This window comes from Ostrea edulis, chromosome 8, assembly GCF_947568905.1.
Source record: "Ostrea edulis chromosome 8, xbOstEdul1.1, whole genome shotgun sequence".
Classification (NCBI taxonomy): Eukaryota; Metazoa; Mollusca; class Bivalvia; order Ostreida; family Ostreidae; genus Ostrea; species Ostrea edulis.
Window position 1 is genome coordinate 25,796,919 of NC_079171.1, and position 22,138 is coordinate 25,819,056.

General features: G+C 34.6%; 1 protein-coding gene across 1 annotated transcript; it reads left to right on the top strand.

The window, feature by feature from the left end:
* Positions 1–10,949: 10,949 nt before the first annotated feature.
* On the top strand, positions 10,950–15,690 carry LOC125662973 (uncharacterized). The gene is made up of 6 exons (XM_056147515.1): positions 10,950–11,172; positions 11,732–11,787; positions 13,637–13,719; positions 14,504–14,595; positions 14,825–14,934; positions 15,094–15,690. The coding sequence occupies exons 1-6, from the start codon at positions 10,950–10,952 to the stop codon at positions 15,430–15,432; spliced, it is 903 nt and encodes a 300-aa protein (XP_056003490.1). The 3' UTR covers positions 15,433–15,690.
* The last annotated feature ends 6,448 nt before the right edge of the window (positions 15,691–22,138 follow it).

Consider the following 22,138-nt stretch of genomic DNA (forward strand, 5'->3'; position numbering starts at 1 on the left):
TATCTTGGCATGAAAGTGCGGGCACGATGTAGAATTGCACGTTTGATGCTTTGGGCGTATTTCTGCATGGGACGGGCATTTTCCATAGGATTCTGTAGGTGGACACGTGACCGTCAGAGGATAAATGGGACATGCTTTGGTCATTCCAAAATCCATGGTGATGCCAAAACTTTAAATGTAAGTCAGAGTTTATACAGATAGATTCTAACAACACATTCAGTTCTGTAACTCTGTCGTTGTACCGAGGATCTGTCACATGTGACGAGCGGAAAAGCACCTGGCCAATGATCACAATTTTTACTTTTCCTGTCACTATCACTGCATGAAATTTGGCGTTTACAGATATTATATTTCATTAAACTTATATTATTCGTGAAGTTTCAGATTTAATTGGAGTTTATAGTAAATTTATACGTGTCCGTAAAATGAAATTTAATTTCCAATTTTATTCCATGTATAATGCAGATTTAATGTTAGTAAATCTCATATATAACATGAGTTTAATAACCATTTTAAATTATATCCCATACGACACAAATGTATACGTTTCTATCAAATATGTATGATTTCAAGTAGATCTTACACACGCGCACTGCATGTACAATATTCATATTCGACTGTCCAGACAGTCCGACCTGCACTACGCAAATATTGCGCATAAGTTACATGTACATCCGCTTGATAAATACAAGAATTTAAAACATCAAACATTAAATACTACAGAATGTATATATGAACTATACAGAATATAAACGAGTATTCAAACCCTGTTGTCAGTTTATAATTCTAGCAAGAATCCAAGTACAGTTTTTCTATATCAATTTCACAATGAACAGGCAGTGGTTTCAGTGTTTATTTGCAACGTGTGTTATTCCTCCGTGCAACCGATCAAGAGGAGATACGGGCTCCTAATTAAATAAGCACCCGCCCTTACCTCTGTTGTGTCCAGAGGTACACGTTTGCCCTACTCTTAGTACTCTTTGTGGATTTTTGAGAATAATCACTGTTCATTACCTTCACTTTTTCATGCACCATATGCTTTAGCAATGGGTTCAGCATTAGCGTTCATATTTCTCAAAATTTTTCACCCTGCTAGTAATAATCACATTACAACAAGTATAAACAATGGTTTATTGCACATTTCAATCGTTTTTTAAAGTTATATAATTGAAAAATTACTAATCATTAATAATCACAAGTGTAAATGTTCAACGTAAAATGAACTCACTTTTAACATTAAAACAAAATGAGATCATTTGAAAAGTTTTGTATTGATATGAAAATTCTCAGAAAACATCCTTCCGAGAGACCCTAATAACTCAACTGGCGCATGCCGAAACATCCTTCCGAGAGACATTAATTAGTCAACCGGCGTAGGACGAAACATCGTTCCGAGAGACATTTGTCAACCGGCGTAGGACGAAACATCCTTCCGAGAGACATTTGTCAACCGGCGTAGGACGAAACATCCTTCCGAGAGACTTGTCAACCGGCGTAGGACAAAATATCCTTCCGAGAGACACAGGAAGAAACATCCTTTCGAGAGACATTTATCATCTGGCGTAGGACGAAACATCCTTCCGAGAGACATTTGTTAACCTGCCGCATAGGACGAAATATCCTTCCAAAGATATTAGTTAACCGGCGGATGACTATACATGAACATCTTCAAACATTACATTGTTAATTACCACAAAATGACAAAACTAACTAAAAAAAATATTGCAAGTACTTGCTAGACAAGTATACGTTACTGAAATGAACACCATGTACATTATGAAATATTTCTTTAAAACATCAAATATTCACACCTTTGATATTGGGACAAATGTAAGGAACATCTTTATTCTGAATCCTTCCATCTGCACAAATATATTTACAGTTGATTCTCTGTACAGGAATAAATGCAGATGGTCCAAAAGTGTCATATAGTTTTCTTCTCCAAATCTCCACTGGTTTTCCACAATAATATTTATAATCACTTGGAAATGACATGAGCCATAGAACTTTGGCAAACAAATGGACTATACTTTCATCACCAACAAGAAGATTGTGTTGAACAAAATACTGAATAATCCCTGGATGGAGATCACCAGTCCCTGTATCACTAATAAGTTTCCCATCAGTGGAGTGCCAGTACGCCATAACATAGAAAGAACGCTTATGGCGCGACTGAAAGGATCCATATACCACACCACCAATGGAAACTGATGAACTCTTTCTGTATGATTTTGGCATACTATCTATAAACCCTTGAATATCTGGATACAAATAAGAATAAGTGTTTTGTAAAACTTGATAATCACTAGAACTAAGCACATGACAAGAATACTTCCGACATTGAAATACTGAAGTTATTTGCCAATCTTGTCCAACTATGTGAGCACTTCTCTTTGACATGTACAACATTTTTAAAACATCTGCATCATTGTATAAACTTTCTGAATTACCATAACCCTTGGTCATAAAAGGGGTGTGATTGCTAAATTCATCAAAATACAGAGAAGGGTAATCAAAAGAATGTACAAAAGAATCTCTTAAAAATCTTCTCATTAACTGCATTTCAATGGACCTACTATTGCTTGGCATACTACCTAAATGACCATTATATCTCTCAAAACTAAAAAGCCAAAATGAGTAAACAGGACCATAATCAATAACACATTGTGATAAATGACAATGCATATGCATATTTGGTGTAATAACCCCAGTGCCATAAACATGCTCCACACCTTTACAAAAGGCAATTATAAACTCACTGAATTGTGCAACTTCTACTAAAGAAATAAACTTGGAAGTTAAAATTCTACATGCCATTACCAAATTCCTCCACACATCAAGATCAGTTCTAGGCAAAATATCTATCATAGCAAAAATTAAGAAAAAAATTGTCCAGTTTTGCCACTGCTCTGCAGTAAATCTCCCAAAAGAAGATGCTACTTTTCGCGGAATAGCTCCTATGCTACTTGCTGCATCTACCGAGTCCACACGTTCCTGAATTGTAATCAAATTTTCAGGGTGTAAAACTTTCAACTCTAACCATGATTTCATCATTTCTTTAGCAGTGCCCTGAAATAAATTGTGCATTGGATCAATTATGGACATCCTAACTGGATCAAAGTATTCTATCTCACTTAGTTTTGAATATTTGACTCCTAATGAAGATTCAAGACTTTCTTTTTCTGTTCGTGTTCTTGCATTTTGTACCGTTTTTATTGACAACAAATAATTGGCTTTTGTTCTTTGAGGCCAATTAGATGAGTCAAAACCAGAGTAATCCTTCTTTCCAAAATCACCTGGAAACTTTTTAAGGCATTTTGAACAACCTAATCCAGCAGAATTACCTATAAATCCACATAATTTTCGTGTAGCAGGAATATCGCATCCAATGCACAATAGGGCAACTTTAAAAGTTACTTTATGTTTTGGACTCTTGTGTGTTACTAAATGAAACCCTTCTGACCAACCTTCTCTTAAGTTCATATACTAGGGGTGTAATGAAACTGTTTATAGGTGGTTCGTGTTTAAAATCCGGTATAATACCTATCAATAACACATTTTTTTTAAATTTTAAACCGCTCTGATCTAGGCAAATTTAACAACACAGCGTAAAGTACACCAACAGAGTATTTCACATGTTCGAATGGTTGAAACCAATCTAAATTAAGCATTAATGCATAATTATTTCTGTGTTTTAAAAAAATGTTCTTGGATGATGTTTGAAATTCATGCCAAATCTTCCCATCAAACACATCAGTCATGAAACCTGGCTGTTGTTTTCTGGATCTCCACTTTTCACAAAGACCTTGAAATCCAGGACGCTTAACACAATTTTGTAAAGACTCTTGTATTGATTTATAACAGTAGGATTTATAAGGATAAAGTTTTGTAGTACCATCTAAAAGAGTTACATGCTTTAACAAAAACTCGCCACAAGGTTTTCGTCTTCCATGTTGTGTATGATTTGGGAACTCCACATATGAGCATTTTGCAGATGTGGTTTGGCCCTCCACATTTAAAACACACTCATCATATCTATAAATAGAGAAACATTTTCTGCAAACCACCTACTTGATAAAATTATCTTTTTTCAACCCAAGTCTCTTCCATAGTAAGTAAATGGATCCTAGGAATACAGTGGCAAAACTGGTAAAAATGACTGACTCGTTTCTAACCAGACTGAAAAATGTGGCCAAAAATGATAACAAAGAGTTCATAACAGAATCTGGAATCATGAAATAAGCTTGCCAAGAACACAAAAATATACAAAACCATATCAACAATGTACCAATTTTCAAATTTTGGTTAAGAACATTAACTTCATTTGTATCAAATTCACTTCCCATTTGGAGGTCTAAATCTAAATCCTCCATGGTAATGCTGTCCCAGATTTCATCTTCACTATCAGAATCAGAAGTACATGAATTGGGCACATTCTTTTTAAAATATGTGGTAAACACATCAGATACTCTGTAAAACGACAACTTATCATCTGAAGTGAAGTCGTCGCAACTTGTACTAAAATTCTCATTGGAAGGAGCATCAAAAATTGTATCTGAACTTCTAGATTTTGATTTCAAACAAAGCCATTTACTGTTCTTAAAATTATCTACTTCATGTTGATCAAAATGCCTGGCTGAAAAAGATATTTTACAACCAGGACGTTCCCTCCTTGACAGTTTTTTTCGTTGGGGCAATGTGGAAATATGAAAGCTTGCGTTTTTCTGCCATTAAATATTAATAAATGTATTTTATGAAAATACCTGAAAGTAAATACTTATAAAAGAAAAAGGTAACTAATTTGTTGACTGGTGAAAAATGACTACAATTTGCAGAACCTGCATTTCCGAAAACTTTTAACTAAATGACTACAATGATTTGTAAATTTAACTAATTGTTGGGTTTTGGATTTTTCATCTTATTCTTTGAGCAGTTTTATTGCGTCTCGGTCTTCGGCACCAAATAATTCACGTGCTGTCTTGTATGAGGACCTTTTCTCTATAAAACTGTCAACCGCTATAGTTGTTGAACGGACTTCACAGACCTCTTCTATTCTTTCAGTGGATATAGCCAACTTGTGGAACTCTGACTCTGAGCTCTTTTTTACTAAAAAGAAAAACACACTTTGATATCAGATACTAGCATTCAAATACATGAAATTTTGTTTTGCAAATAATGGTTTTATTATTAATTTCATTGCTCACTTGAGTCATTAAACTTAGAAAATGTACAAGTTTGGATTCTTTAAGTTTTACATGTAAAATTCTCAAAGTGAGGGATGTGATGAACATATATGTGAGTAAATACTTAAGTCATGTCGCAAGATGTTTAGTGTCTTCGCTCGAGTCAAGTGTTGTAATAATTTTAAGGAAACTTGATATCAAGTATCACAGATGACTTCACTTTATGGCATTAACTGGTTTTTAGCTCTTCTGAGCCAAAGGCTCAAAGAGCTAATGCTATGGCCATTTGTGCAGTGTGCGTAAACTTTTTAGAAAAAGGGCTATAACTCAAGAACCCCTAGGCCAATTTTTTTCAAATTTGTTACAGGGTATCATTGGCCCAAGGGCTTTCATACATACTAAATAGAGGGATGTGACCCTTTAACAAGGGGAGATAATCAGGAAAATACAAACAAAAGTAGTGGTTGCTAAAAAATCTTCTCAAGAACCACAGGGCAGATTATCACCAAACTTACAAATAAGGATGAGGATATGTTGTAGATTAAAAATTGTTCAAGGCATTACCCTGGGGCAAAGGGCGTGGTCTCAAGGTCACTTCAAAGTTTACCTAAATTAAAAAATTTTTTAAATTCCTTAAATCTTAGATATTTTAGTCATTATAAGGACTAGGATCATCAAATTTTGACAGTTGATGCATCTTAGGACCTTGTGTCAAGTTGTCTCAAAAGTAGGTCACGGTGACCTACTTTTTGAATTTTGCAGGTATTTATTTTAAAATTAATTTTGATGCATATCTTGGACACTTTGAAGCCTATGATCATCAAAACTTGTCAGTTGGTGGATCATGGGACCTTGAAATGCGTCAACTGAAAAATAGGTCACCGTGACCTACTTTCTGAATTTTATGGCTTATCATTTATAGATATATTTTAAGTTGTTATTTCAAATACCGAGAGGTTTAGAATCATCAAATCTTGTAAGTTGATGCATCTTGAGGCCTTGAAACATATTTATAAAAAAAGTAGGTCACAGTGACCTACTTTTTGAATTTTGCAGATATTCAAATTTCACATTTTCAATTTTAGATTCAAATTTTGGGCACTGTAAAACCTAGGATCATCAAACTTTGTCAGTTGATGCGTCTTCAGTCTTCGGTTTGTGTCGACCAAAAAGTAGGTCACCGTGACCTACTTTTGGTATTTGACAGCTAAATTACTATATTTCAGACACTGTTTGACCTACAATCATCAAACTTTGTCAGTTGATGCATCTTGAGTCTTCGGAGTGTATCGACCAAAAAGTAGGTCACTGTGACCTACTTTTGGCATTTGACAGTTATATTTATATATTTCAGTCACTAATTGACCTACAGTCATCAAACTTTGACAGTTGATGCATCTTGAGTCAACAGAGTGTGTCGACCAAAAAGTAGGTCACCTTGACCTATTTTTGGAATTTGACTGCTATATTTATATATTTCAAATACTATTTGACCTACAGTCATCAAACTTTGTCAGTTGATGGGTCTTGCATGTTCGAAGGGTTTCGACCAAAAAGTAGGTCAACCTGACCTACTTTTGGAATTGGACACCTATATTTATATAATTCAGATACTATTTGACCTACAGTCATCAAACTTTGTCAGTTGTTGGGTCTTGCATGTTTGAAGGGTGTTGACGAAAAAGTAGGTCACCTTGACCTACTTTTGGAATTTGACGACTATATTTATATATTTCAGATACTATTTGACCTACAGTTATCAAACTTTGTCAGTTGATGGGTCTTGCATGTTCGGAGTTCGCTGACCAAAAAGTAGGTCACCATGACCTACGATTGGAATTTGACAGCTATATTTCAATATTCAGATACTAATTGGCTTAAAATCATTAAACTTTGTCAGTTGATATTTCTTGGGTTCTCAAAATGTGTAAACCAAATAGTAGGTCACATTGACCTACTTTTTGTTAATTCTTAGGATTTAACTAAAGATTTAGAATACTAAGAGGCTAAGAATAGAAATGGTGGGGTTGTACAATTTATCAGAAGAGCGATTCTAGGCCCTTGGGCCTCTTGTTTTTTTTTAAATTAGTTTTTTTTTTAGTTTTTAGTTTATTTATTTAGCAATAGGCACATATACAATATAAATACAAGATAATATCACAGAAAAACACATACCACTCACTTACCGGCGCGAGCGGGATTCGAACCCATAAAAGAAATACATGTACGTTTTGGGGAGAAAAATTCATTAGTACTTGATGTCTTTAAGATCAGATATTTACTAGTGCAATTTTGTAATGCCATTCATATATCAGAATTTTGGAAAGAGTTACTGTCAGTAGATTTGCGGACTTTGACCTCCTCATATCCGTCACAATCATTTAACTTCCTTGCCTTTTCCATCCTTTTTTTCTGCCTTTTTGTCTCAGTTGTCACCTCTTTTCTTGGATTGAATGTCGACCCATTTTCAGCTGATAATGAATCATTCACATACCGTTAATTACTTTAATATCAGGGATTTGGGTGTCTGTCCGCGAGTGTTTTGTAAAGAGCGTGTGCTCTTGGGGCTTGTAATTTGAATACATATATTTTCCTGATTGAATTTACTTTTTATACGCCCGTCTTAAGACGGGGCGTATTATGGTATGGCGTTTATGTCCGTCCGTCTGTTAGCTTTTTCGTGTCCGACCCGTAACTTCAATACTACAAGGCCTAGAATCATCAAACTTTGTCTGTAGATACATCTTGGGTAGAAGGTGTGTCGCACATTAAAATCAGGTCACTGTGACTTTTCATTAAGAAGATATCCGTCTGTCCGTCCGTCTGTTAGCTTTTTCGTGTCCGACCCGTAACTTAAATACTACAAGGCCTAGAATCATCAAACTTTGTCTGTAGATACATCTTGGGTAGAAGGTGTGTCGCACATTAAAACCAGGTCACTGTGACTTTTCATTAAGAAGATATGGCCATATATGGCAAAAACTTGTCCGGCTCATAACTTGAAAACTATTAGACCTAGAATCACCAAAAGTGGTCAACTAATGCATCTTAGGTAGAAGGTGTGTCGCATCCTACTGAAAGGTCACTGTGGCATTTAATTAAGGTGATATAAAAAAAATGTTTTAATGGGTACAATCTATACTGTTAACAAGATGTGACGGGCGTATCATGTGCCGTGGCGGTGCACTTTATTTGAGTAGGTAATACAATGTAAATAAAATCCTAAATGCTTCTATGAGTCAGTTGAGACATCACGAAAAGTTCTGTATCATTTAAAGGATACAGAAAAATTGTACCTAATTGTTAGAAAAAGTGAATTATTAAAGGTATATAAAATGTAACTTCAGTATTACGTCATAATGGGAGGAACATTATACAACAGCCTCCTTACAAACTGTAAAGATGTGTTGTCATTTAGACTCATCATTAAATTTTATAATGCAATGTTAAAAAAAATTCAAATCCCCCCCCCCAAAAAAAAACACCAGTGAAAGTACGATTATTCAGTAAATGACAGGGCTTAATATCTTTGTATGCGGGTCCTGTAAAAGGATCTAGTTCAATTTGAAAATTGACTGGTTTTTTTTCTTTAAAATTCTGATTGAAAATTTCCCAAATTATCAGCTCACAAGCATAGTAAATATGGTATCTGTATGTGTTGTTACATAAAATCTTCAACATCTTAAGAATGAGTTATCTAATACAATGTATAAAATTGTATAAAAGTCGCTTACCAAAATAAATTATACACACAATGACATGCATAACTGTACGTCAACCACCCCATCCCCCATTTTATTTACAAAATACTGTTAACAATCTATACTATTTATATCCTACATAATAATAGGAGCATATATACCTTTAATCACAATATATAAATGACTGCATTTTATTTTTCTACCAACAATGCATTTATAATATATATTTTTTGTCATTTAGACTCATCATTAAATTTTATAATGCAATAAGTTAAAAAAAATTAAAAATCCCCCCCCCCCCCAAAAAAAAAACACCAGTGAAAGTACGATTATTCAGTAAATGACAGGGCTTAATATCTTTGTATGCGGGTCCTGTAAAAGGATCTAGTTCAAATTGAAAATTGACTGGTGTTTTCCTTTAAAATTCTGATTGAAAATTTCCCAAATTATCAGCTCACAAGCATAGTAAATATGGTATCTGTATGTGTTGTTACATAAAATCTGCAACATCTTGAGAATGAGTTATCTAATACAATGTATAAAATTGTATAAAAGTCGCTTACCAAAATAAATTATACACACAATGACATGCATAACTGTACGTCAACCACCCCATCCCCCATTTTATTTACAAAATACTGTTAACAATCTATACTATTTATATCCTACATAATAATAGGAGCATATATACCTTTAATCACAATATATAAATAACTGCATTTTATTTTTCTACCAACAATGCATTTATAATTTATATTTTTGTCCAAGTAATATTCCCAAAATAGCAGGGTCTTTTTTGACGTAAAATTCCAAATTGAAAAGGGTCAATTAAGCCCTGGATGTCATCGGTTTTATACAATTTTACCTAAAATCATGCAGACATTAAAAACTTTCTAGTCTGAAATTTCAGTTTTCTTTGATGGTCAAAGTCAGGTTTATTGCAAATCATGAGGAAGTAGTTGGTCAAAATTCTGTATTTGAGAATTTTTAAAACTTCCTAATGGGAAAAAGTGTATCGGTGAATTTTTTCCGTCTTGGGCTGAAACGTCTTTGGGTCGAAATAAATCAGAACAAAAACAATTTTATATGAATACCTCACTGATGGATCCAATGCAGATGCACATGTCCCAACCCCAAAAAATATGATTTATTTCGTATAGAAATATAGGAAATGTCCAAATATACTAGAATTTATATGTCTTATTTCGTCAGAACTGTACCTTCAGGGGTCCTTGCCCCCTTATCCTCAACCAGGGATTTGTCCTAGACCCACTGAAGGCTTCACGACAGAACCCATACCCTCAGTTTCCCCTGTTCTAAAATTTCTGAATCTGCCAATGGACCCATATTTCATTTGTACTTCATTGAAAAGATTTAACATGGCGTAGATACCATCAGAGCTAAGACATAAAATAAATATGATTCCTTAATGTGTATAGACTGTTGATAACTTTAGGATGGATATAAACTGCTTAAACATCAGGCAGTATACTTGTAAACAAACTATATTTTACTTTACCTTCCTCATGGTTATAGTTAGATCTGGTAGTAGTAGTACATCAAAATTTCTGCTATATAGATTCAAGTATGTTTACTACAAGACTAGTGCCACGCGGTTCTTAGCTATGGCTGACTGCCAATTCCGCCAAAGTTGGATGCTGATAATGAAATGATGATGCTTATTCACTTTCGTATATAATATCAAATGGAAAAGATCGCAAGAAAAGTAAGCTGAATAATTAATTGCTTATTTTGTCTATAAGTTAGACCTTTCCTGTAAATCCAGTGATAAATATACTCCCCCGTCTGCTGATAAATATCTAAAATACGAAAATACATGTCTAATTCATTCACGGGTATAGGCGGGATTCCTTTATTTTGGCGCAAAATTCAACCACGAGAGGACAGATTTAAGACAGAAGCATATATTTATCTACTATTCCGGGGTATACTGAGGGGTGGATCTGACACAGGAATGCCACATACCATCAACTACGACAATAGACAGATTTCCTTACCTTTTAAGCTTTAGATTCATTTCCTTACGTTTGTTTTGTTCTTGATGATGTCCGATTCCGAAATGTTTTATGACTCGGAAGATAGCAACAGGCCCTCTGTTAGCAACGACAGCAGTGACAGCAGCTATCACGATCGTTCGGGTAGAAAGCGGAAGTTGACACCGTCAAGGTCCACTGCGTCAACACCCGAGATTTCGAGTGTCAAAACACCGAGCCCAGCAAAGTACCCGAATCTCACGTCCACTCCAGCATCAAAACCCAGGCAGAGTAGTAAGTAACAATTTCATTTCATTTCCTGTTGTATAAAAACCAAGTTTGGGTTCTACAATGTACCTCATACACATGATACAGACACAGACATGACATTTACAGTGGTGGATCCAGGATTTCCGATAAGGGAAGGGGGGGTGAAAATCAAGCAATAGCCAAAATACTTAGCCATTCTGGGTGACAAATCTGGGGTTTTACTAAATTTATTTCTTAAATTGTGGCGAGGGGGTCCCTCTAAAAATGTAGTACCCATGTGGGGTGGGGGTGGGATGTACATAATTCAGATAAAATTTTACACTAACATGATTGCATAGATCTATTTAAATTATCCGGCATAAAATTATCTGATTCTTTCAAAATGTGACATTTTCACAAATGGAATTTGTTCTTTAAATCGTCGGCTAAATATTGACACATGGTTTTTTATATCATTGTTTTTAAAGTAATAATTAATGTGCCTTGAAGCAGCCGCATAGTCTTAATATCATATATAGCTTAAGACTTGTTCCAAATGATTTGTATTTCATACTTAAATTACAGCATCCTCCTATGATACCAGATGGCATGCCAGACACACCCACAGGCAGACCAAAGACAACCTTTGTGGGTCAAGAGGTATATTTATTTATTAATCTGGTCTACAGGGAGGATATAGAATTCTAACAATTTAACATTATAACTACATGATACCATATACAAATGTATATCCTTTATGCATATGTTAAGGATTTCTATATTGACATTGGTCTGGACATTGCTCATATTAATAATACAGATGACAAATGCACTGCACAACACGTATGCTATATATGGGAAGTAAACTGAAACAGTATAAAATGTTGTCCCGAACACAGAGGGTACCAAGGGTAGTGCCTGTGCCAACTGCCAAGTCAATCAGACTGGAAGGCCTGTACATGTACCTATATATAAGTATTCGAGACAGCTTATTTATAGTAAATAGACATGCGTATGACTAGAAAGTGAACCAATGGACACAGATAATTCGTAAATTACTTATCTCCATTTATTTTGATTTGAACCTATTCTATTGTATGCAAGGTGAAGATAACGAACAGTGATCAATCTCATAATTCCCACAAGCAATACAAAATAGATAGTTGGGCAAACACGGATACACCAGAGGTGGGATCAGGTGCCTAGGAGGAGTAAGCATCCCCTGTAGATCTACATACAAATGGATTGGATACGTACAAGTTCTTGCAATTTAATGATCCTCTCCAATATACTTCAACACAATGCATCCATAAACTAGACTTATTTTAATATTGTATGTATTACCAGCTGTACATAGCACTGCATCATGAGTCTCCTTTATTATCCCCCACACTATTTATTGTGATAAAGTATCATGGACTGACTCGATTGATTTGATACTTCACATTTAGTTTTATAATCAAGGGTATGACAAACCAACTAATATTCTTTCGCAACAAATTTTTGTGAAATTCGAGAGAACTTTAATGTGACAAATATTTCTCTTCATATTCTGTCCTTCATTTGTAAATAAAAATTGGTTAACAGTATCATACAACAATTTATATATTTATGAAAGTGTTTCACTAAGCTTGCATCTATTTTTTTTATAGAATGAAATCATACAATATTTATGCCGATTGGGAAAAAAATTGATGATCTGGCAAAGGAAGTTAAAGAAATTAAGGAGCAGACAAAACAAAAACCCAAAGACCCGAAAGCAAGAGTCCAGCCTCTTTGTACCTCCACAAATAATAGTAAGTGCATAATACCAGTACTTTTATAACAGAACAGAGGTTAGAGCTAGGGGAAAGTCTTTACAGTTCTGAATAAATGACTTTTTAGGAAAACCAGTTTTATACTATAGTACCATCTATCAAAGTTGATGAAAAATATTGGATATGATTGAAGTATGACAACAGAGATAAACAAGAGGTACTATGAGCAATGCTCACTAAGAATACCCCCCGCTTACCCCAATCTCCCAAAGGGTGTTGCTAATAGGTATAAACTACCTCTTTTCTGAGTGTACAAAACAAATGGCATGACAAACCGAACCATATTGCTACTTCGATGTCCAGTGCGCGTGACCTTTGACCTTTTGACCCTAAAATCAATAGGGAACATCTTCATCCCATGGGTAGTCCATATGTATGATATGGTGACGGTAGGTGGAAAGGATAACGCTTTAGAGCCCGGAAACCATATTGCTACTTCGATGTCCAGTGCGCTTGACCTTTGACCTTTTGACCCCAAAATCAATAGGGAACATCTTCATCCCATGGGTAGTCCATATATATGATATGGTGACGGTAGGTGGAAAGGATAATGCTTTAGAGCCCGGAAACCATTGCGTCTACAGATGGACGGACAGACAGACGGACAACCCGATTCCAGTATACCCCCCCCCCCCCCACAACTTGTTGCGGGGGTATAATTATGCTGCGTTGATTATGAATTGTTTTAACAGACAGCAGTACATGATGCATATAAGCATGCACTAGAGGATGGGTCATCTGAGTGGCAGACGAAAGTGGCTGACAAAAGGACAAAGTATGAAAATATAAGAAAATTTTATCTCAGATTTAGAATACTGTAAACCAACATTGGTTGCTGGTTGATTTACAATGATTTTTTTCAAAAACAGTAATTAATAAAAATGGGCAAACTTATAAGCACACTTATGATAAAAATTAGAAATAGGTTGATCGATCCTCATCTGATGTCATAGGGTTTTCAAAAATCTTTATAAATTAAACTGCGCATGATAGAAATATATTTTTCTGGGGAATTTTATTCACTGGATATAACAAAAATCTGGTAAACTATTAATAGTGAAAAGGTTTATATTTTCCTCTACTGGATGTCTATTATACATTGGTTTCCCTAATATCCAGTTAATCTATACATATTTATGAATTAGCAGTTGTTTTGTTTTAAACTGTTAATATTTAAATTTTGTTATTTCAACCAGTTTTTGTCTATTTTTATTATTCTGTTAAACGAAAATGTGTGATTTTCTGATGTTGATGTATACTTAGAACTGCTTTTGTATGTCTGACATTTTTAAAAAGGTGGCAACATATACATTTTCTTTGGTTATTAATTAAATTAAACTATATGGAGTGGAAATTAATAAAGTTTTTTCACTTTTAACCATTAATATTGATAAGTCACATGAGGATGGAACTACCTTAATAAACAACCATGCATGAACACATGCACCATTATTGAAACATGTATGTATTACAATGAACATGCAGGAAATTAGGTATCTGCAGCAATGACTTACATACTATCATGTCTCTATTCACTTATTATTTGTCCCTTTTTTTAGGCCCTCCTCTGACATCAATAAAAACACCACTGAGGCAGTGAAAGTGTTTGTGAAAGGCATATATCCTGATGTACAGGAGGGAATCATACAAAGTATGTTAACATATAGTATACATGTGTTTACTGGGAACGTATAAAAAATGGAGACATTAAGAATTTTTGACCAGTATTTTGTAACCATGCAACTAAAATATAAAAATGATCACTCCATAGCTATGATCTTTGCAATAATCATACTTCATTGTAGAATTTATCAATGATTTGTAGTAACTGATCATGAACTTAACAAAGTAAGTTTACATCAAAACTTCATAAATTGCAGTAGCCATTGACACATACTTTGATTCGATGGCACAAAAGCACCACAAAGAGAGGATGGGGAAAGTGGACCAACACAAGAACAAGATGGTCCACTATAGTAGGAGGAAAAGGGTGTGTACATTTATAACTTATAACTTGACTGACAAGAACAATATCAATCTGTGTATGAAGTTAAGGACTGAATCAGGTGCATAACTGTAAAACATGTAATTACTGTTTTGTTGTAAAATAACAATATGTAGAATTAGAAAGTTGTGTGTTCTTTTGTAGAAATTACAATGGAGAACATCGATGATCTCCAAGAAAGCAGGTTGGGAGGAGGCAAAAAAGGCCAAGATCTATGCTGTAATGGACATGACTCTTATGTCCTCCGAGGAAGAGGTTTTCTCTGATGATGATCAAGAGAAGTTATTTTTCAAAATTAAACCTCTTCCTTGGAGGTCAGATGAGATGAATGAAGTAATCAAACAGCTTAACCAAAAATATGAACGATATCCGTCAAGCAGATCGAAACGACAAATGGTAAAGAGGGTCCAAGGAGACATTCGTTCTACCAGAGCAAAACCCACTCATTTTAAAGAAGAGCAGGAATGGGTATTTACCAATTAATTCAAATTAAACATGTTAGCCAAATATTTTGAAATAATTTAGTTCAGTCCAGATTAATAATTGTTTTCATTTTTGTTGATAGCTGGGCCTTTTAAATATACATGTATTAACAATAGTCGGAAAGATGAAATTCTTCAGGAACCCTGTTTACTATTTGTTGTTTCAATCTTAAAGGGGCATGGACACAATTTAGGTAGAAAATTTGCATAACAACTGACACTCAAATTTTAGCTGATCATTAGGAATATTTTAATTAACAATTGCAAATATAAAAATGAAGAAGAAAAAATTGAACATTTTTTCATCTCAAATCATGTCCATGCCCCTTAACAGCATCTTCACAAGTCAAGGGTTATTGATTCGTTACCTCGCACTAACGAATCAATACCCCTTGACTTGTGAAGATGCTCTAAAAGCATATTTTCTGTGTATATATATATATATATATATATATATATATATATATATATATATTATAAATCTGATGGAAATGGTATTTATTTTTTGGTTGTATTTTTATTTCAATTTAATCTACTGACTTTAAAGACCTTCTAGTCTGAGCTTTCTAAAATTAACAAAGTGCACAAAAAAGATATATATTTTACTAGGTACAAAATAAAGATTTTTCTTTTCTTTTATAATAGCTACCATAAATGTTCCTTCAATTTGAACTTTGAAATGTATTCAAAAATGTCCTTTTATATTTAAAAACAAGAATGCTACTTTAATGAAAAAATTAAGTGTAGGAAATACATGCTGTGTACTCTCCAGAGAGAATTTAGGGGGGAAGGGGGTAAATTCAAGTACTCTTTGCCTCCTCGTTAGTTTCATGTTATGTGGCAGTTGCTCTATAGTAATCACTCTGTCCGTTCGTCAGCACTTTCCATGGCTCATGATAACTTCAATTTTCTTGGGAGATTTTGATTGAAAATACTTCAGACAAAGGAAGATCCCTTTCAATTTTTTAACTCTTTTAAGGTAATACACTAAAACATTAATAATATATTAGGCAAATGAAGATCCCTTTCAATTTTCATAGTTATTAACTTTGTTGTTGCAGACTTCATTTTTATATATAATATCTTATGTCATGCCTTATAGAGTTATGGAACTTTAACTTTTTCATATGTACTTTTTATGTCATTCCTGCCTCTGAAATATATATTACAGGTCCTTTTCTGACTTGTCAGTTTTCTAGTTATGTACATATACCATGATACTTGTAGATGTATATATATTGCATATGTCATAAAGCTTTGTTCATTTTGTTTTTCAAAGGAATAAGAAAACATTACTTTTTTAGGAATAGTTTGCCTTCATTGAATCGACATGCGTCTCCCCCATAAACTTTCACTGCATTGTTAGAGAAAAAATGTGTCAAAAGAGGAAAGAAGCAATGTTTAGGGCAGCCTACTGGGAAAATCCCAGGTTACATACCCATCAATATGTGAAGTAGTTTTATATTATGCCAAGACAATCTTACATCATCACAGTGCAATAGGGTCGGAAAGTCTCGTTTACTTTCGCTTTCGATTTACTACTTCCGGGCAGCAATCGAAAAATGTCACTTCGTTTTGCTTTGGTTATGCTCAGATGCCAGCGTTAAAATGAACCTACAGCCTATATAGATTCCCTACTTATGCAAAAAGAGGAAGAAGTGGATTTATAGATGCAGGTAAACAAGTCATAATACTTATATTTTTATAGTTAAATCACCGATTGAGAACTGAGAAGCAGCGAGCTCTACCCACGACCGGGCGATTGATCTAAAACATATTTTACTGAATATTTTCGATAATAAACAGCTGCCAAGTTAAAGGGTTTAGGTTTTTTTATGAGTTAGAACTAACATTACATGACACAATTATATGAAAAAAAAAATATATTAAAAAAGACTGACATCCACTATGTCTATATATTCTTTCATAAAAATACCAATGCTAGATAATTCTTATTTGGACATTCAACATTTTCTTATAGAATAATAGAATTTATTTACTTATACTGCTGTCTGAAAGAATTTGTAAAGAAAAACTTTATAATGATATCTGCATTTATCTAGTAAAAAATCCCTATATGTTTGCACAAGTATCCTTTGCTGTTGCAGAGAAATGACATTTTTAAAATTTCTATATTGTCTAGCGATGCATTCATTTTTGGTGAACCTTTATATTTTTGGAACACCTGAATTTACATGTATACAAGTATTCATTACAGAATGGATATCATTTAATATTGATAGCTTGACGAGCATATATTGCATAAAGAGCTCTGGTGAGTTACCTATATTCTGATTGCCTGGGTGGATACATTTCTCTCATTGTCATAGCTTTACGAGGTGCAGACTTAGGATGCTTTATCCAGCTGTGTTGTTTGCCCTTTTATATCTAAAAGATTAACAAATTAACATTGTAGTCATTGTCACACAAAACATGTAGATTATGCACACTAAAATGCAAATGGGCTATCTGGACTAGTCAATATTTCATAATAGACATATTGCATGTTCTATCAATTCAGATAGATCTCCACCTCATGAAATCCCCCCCCCCCTTATTTGAATTCCTGAGTCTGCAATACTAGTATATATAGAATTGCACACTAAAATGTTAGTTGACGATCTGGATTAGTGATAATTCAGCTGAAATTCAGATAAATGAAAAAATCTTAGATGCCAGTCGCGGATTTAAAGCGCCCCCCCCCCCCCCGAATTTCTGGATCTGTTCCTGTATGCAGTTTTACATACCAAATGTATGTACTATAATATTATAAATAACTGCAGCAGCTACATAGAGGAAACAAAACTGACTCGTGGGATTTTCATATGTCACTGATATAATTGGTGTCAGTAAAAAGTTCTGTCTTCATTTTTTAGAAATATCTTTATGAAATAATTTAGATAAATTTCTAAATGAAACTGTAAAACGTTCAAAATCATAGAATAAAATAGGGCTATATATCCATGTTATACACAACAGGGAAAAGTTTTATTCCTTTCTAGTGTTCTAGCGTTTTCACTCGATGCACATTATTAGGGGGGGGGGGGGGGAGTGTTGTATCACAACATCAATCAAGAATCAGTCTAATCAGAACTACGCAAATATATTGCTGAGATTTTGATCGAGGACTTCCGATATCTTGAACTAAACTCTGAGATATAGATGTATGGGTGTATATTATGCAAACGACTGTGCAGTGCATATGATGCAGACGACTCTATAATGTAAACATACCTGTACTTTGTTGGAAAATGTCTCGTATTGACGCTTGAACAACTGCTGTAATAACTCAGAGCTCTATCTAGAACAAATTTTCTAAACCCAGTTGTTATCCACTGCTCTCTCACTTTTTGTAGTAAGCTCTATGTGGTTTTGAACGTAGCGAGTCTAGTACATTATTGATAATGCCATCCTGACAACTGCCCGGAAGTACGATTTCACGTTATTTCTCGCGAGTCACATGACGAGACTTTCCGACCCTATGCCAACTTTGTATCAAGAGATATATTTTTATATATTTCCTTTCATGAGTTTTATATGATTTTTGTGTGATAGCATATTGTGTGTGTGTGTGTGTGTGTGTATCTAGTCATATTTACCATCAATTTGTTTAGTAACGTAGTTTATACTCGTGTGTGGTTGTTGGACTCAACATTGTGATAGGCTTTAATAGTATGATTGTATTGTATTGGATGGTATTTGTCTTCGTTTCATACATTTCTTAAATGTCTGGGACATATTTCTGAATGTAATCCTTTTTGGTATTCCTGTATTATTTTGATATTTTTAATAGCAATATTTTTCACATTGTATCGTAATATTGTTCATTACATATATTTTTTCATATATATGAATTTACATCCCAGGCAAGATGGTATGTGAAGTAAAAAACAATGCAATTAAAAATATCAATTATTCATGCCTTTTCTTTCTAAGGTAACTGATTCATGATAACTTTTGTGAATTTTCACATATATATCTCATATCCTTATACTTATCTAAACTTCTCCTAAAGTGAAGTTTAACTCTAGCTTATATGGAAGCTTTATAGAGATGCAGAATAATTATGCAAAACTCCAATTAAGTTTAATATGGATGCATTATACGCCAAATTTTGCGTAATTTAACGTTTAATATTGCTTACAGCCGTAAATGTGAAATTCAATGGAGGAAAATATGTGAAACTTCTAAGTAAAATTAAGTTTAATATAGGTAGATTATACGCCAAACTTCCGAGTATACTGACGTTTAATATTGCTTAAATGTGAAATTTAATGGAGTAAAAATATGAAAATACGTGAAACTTCAAGTAAAATGAAGTTTAATATGGGTGGATTATACGCCATACTTTGAGTATACTGACGTTTAATATTGTTTAAATGTGAAATTTAATGGAGTAAAAATATGAAAATACGTGAAACTTCAAGTAAAATGAAATTTAATATGGGTGGATTATACGCCAAACTTCGAGTATATTGACGTTTAATATTGCTTAAATGTAAAATTTAATGGAGTAAAATAAGATGATTAAATTCTCACCTAGACGTAAAATGACGTTTAATTCTATTTAAACATGGCATTTACTTGGTATATAATCGACATAACTCGAACAAAGTATACAACATTAAAGGTAGGGTAAACAAGGGCCTTAATGATTGTAATATGCTTTGTTTACACTGGATATTATTTAGAACTGTACTGTAAAACACTTCCGTTTATCCTGTTACTGAATTATCCATTAATTATTTTTCTTATCATTAATTGCTGTTTGATTAATCGCATGTTTAATATTTTTTCTTCCTACAGGAAATATTTAACAGCGTTTAAATAATTGTAAATTGCACGTCTTGTCAGAAACACGTACAAAATCATACAGGACGTTAAACAGTATAAAACCGACTGTATCTTGTTAGAAACATGCGTACAAAATTCTACAAGACGTTAAACAGTATAAAACAAACTATATGTTGTTAAAAACATGCGTACAAAACCGTTTAAGTATCATATTTCTCAAGTCACGTGTCTTTATTTCTCCTGGAAACGGTTTACAAGTAAACTATATAATTTTATGTTGTCGGGTGATGTCGGCACTGTAACATTTATGTATTTGTTTCAATATTCCAATCTTTTATAATTACATGATTATGAAAGACAGCCGCGGTGATCTAGAAGTTAGAGCTTTCGCCCCGTATATGGAAGGTCGGCATTTGAATCCCGGCCGCGACAGGCCTAAGTCGTTAAAACAGGTAGTGAGAGTTCCATCGACAAATACTCGGCATCAGGTGTGAATGTCAGGGATCCTCGGAACATAACTTTAAAACGGATGTCCCGTGTCACAGTAGGTGTGGCACACTAAAGAACCCTCACTGCTCAATGGTCGTAAGCGGCGAGCAAAGGCCTAAATTTGAAGCCCTGCACCAATCTTGGTGAGGTATCCATATCAGTAGAAAATTCTCTCGCTCTCTCTCTCTCTCTCTCTCTCTCTCTAGAGAGAATGAGAGAGAGAGAGAGAGCGAAAGAGAATTTTCTACTCATATGGATACCTCACAGTATCGAGAGAGAGAGAGAGAGAGAGAGAGCTGTTAAACAAGATTCAATCAATCAATCAGCAACGAAAACATCCGATACTTTCAGAATAAATTGTCCACCGTTAACAATACCCTCCGTTCGTGTTCTGACTCCGCTTACCGTTTACTGTTCAACGCTCATGTTTATAATATATTAATAGCATAATACATTTAAAGATTATTTCCCAGTTTGAATTTCCCGCGATATTTCATGTGTGTATTGAACTATTCCCAGAATGCACTGTATTTTGTTTGACTGCCATCTTTATTAAACTTGTTAGACTGTTCACACGTGTTTCTCGATCTCCCGCACTAAACATGGTGTCAGAAGACTTAACACAGTAAGGAAACGCCTAGAGACTGTAAGTGTTTTTCAGGTGACATTTCCGATATTCTGAACCATTATGCCTAAATTCAACCCGCCAGAATCGTTCGACTTTAGCCGACCAAGCGAGTGGCCGGAGTGGAAACAGCGATTTTGCAGGTACCGAACCGCCACGAAACTTGACAAGGAGGATGAAGCCATCCAAATTAGTTCATTGATATATGCCATGGGACTGCAGGCGGAACACATAGTTAAGTCTTTCGTATTTGGTGACGGGGAAGATGAGACAAAGTTCGAGGTAATTCTGAAGAAGTACGATGACTAGTTTGTACCCAAACGTAACGTGATTCACGAAAGGGCCAAATTCCACCTGAGATCGCAAGCTCAAGGAGAATCAGTGGAAACTTTTATTCGTTCACTGCATGAACTCTCAGAACATTGTGATTTTGCTAACAGATCCGAGGCAATCCGAGATATCAGAGAAACTGCAGCTAACCAAGGATTTGACTCCTGAGAAAGCGTCAGAAATGGCCAGGAGTTCTGAATTAGTGAAATCTCAAATTAGAGATCTACAATCCAAAAATTTGGATGCGGTACGGGTGAAACGTCATACTCAAGATCCGCCACACCAAGTAAATCGTGGAAGAGGTGCGCAACGGACTCGCGGTGGACAGTCTAGTCGCGGCAGAGGATCTAATAATCAGAACCGACAGAATGCGAATTTACCGTTGTGTGGAGCGTGCAATCGTAAACATTACGAGGGTCAGTGCCCAGCTCATGGACGGCGATGCAGAAAGTGCAACCGTAGGAATCAT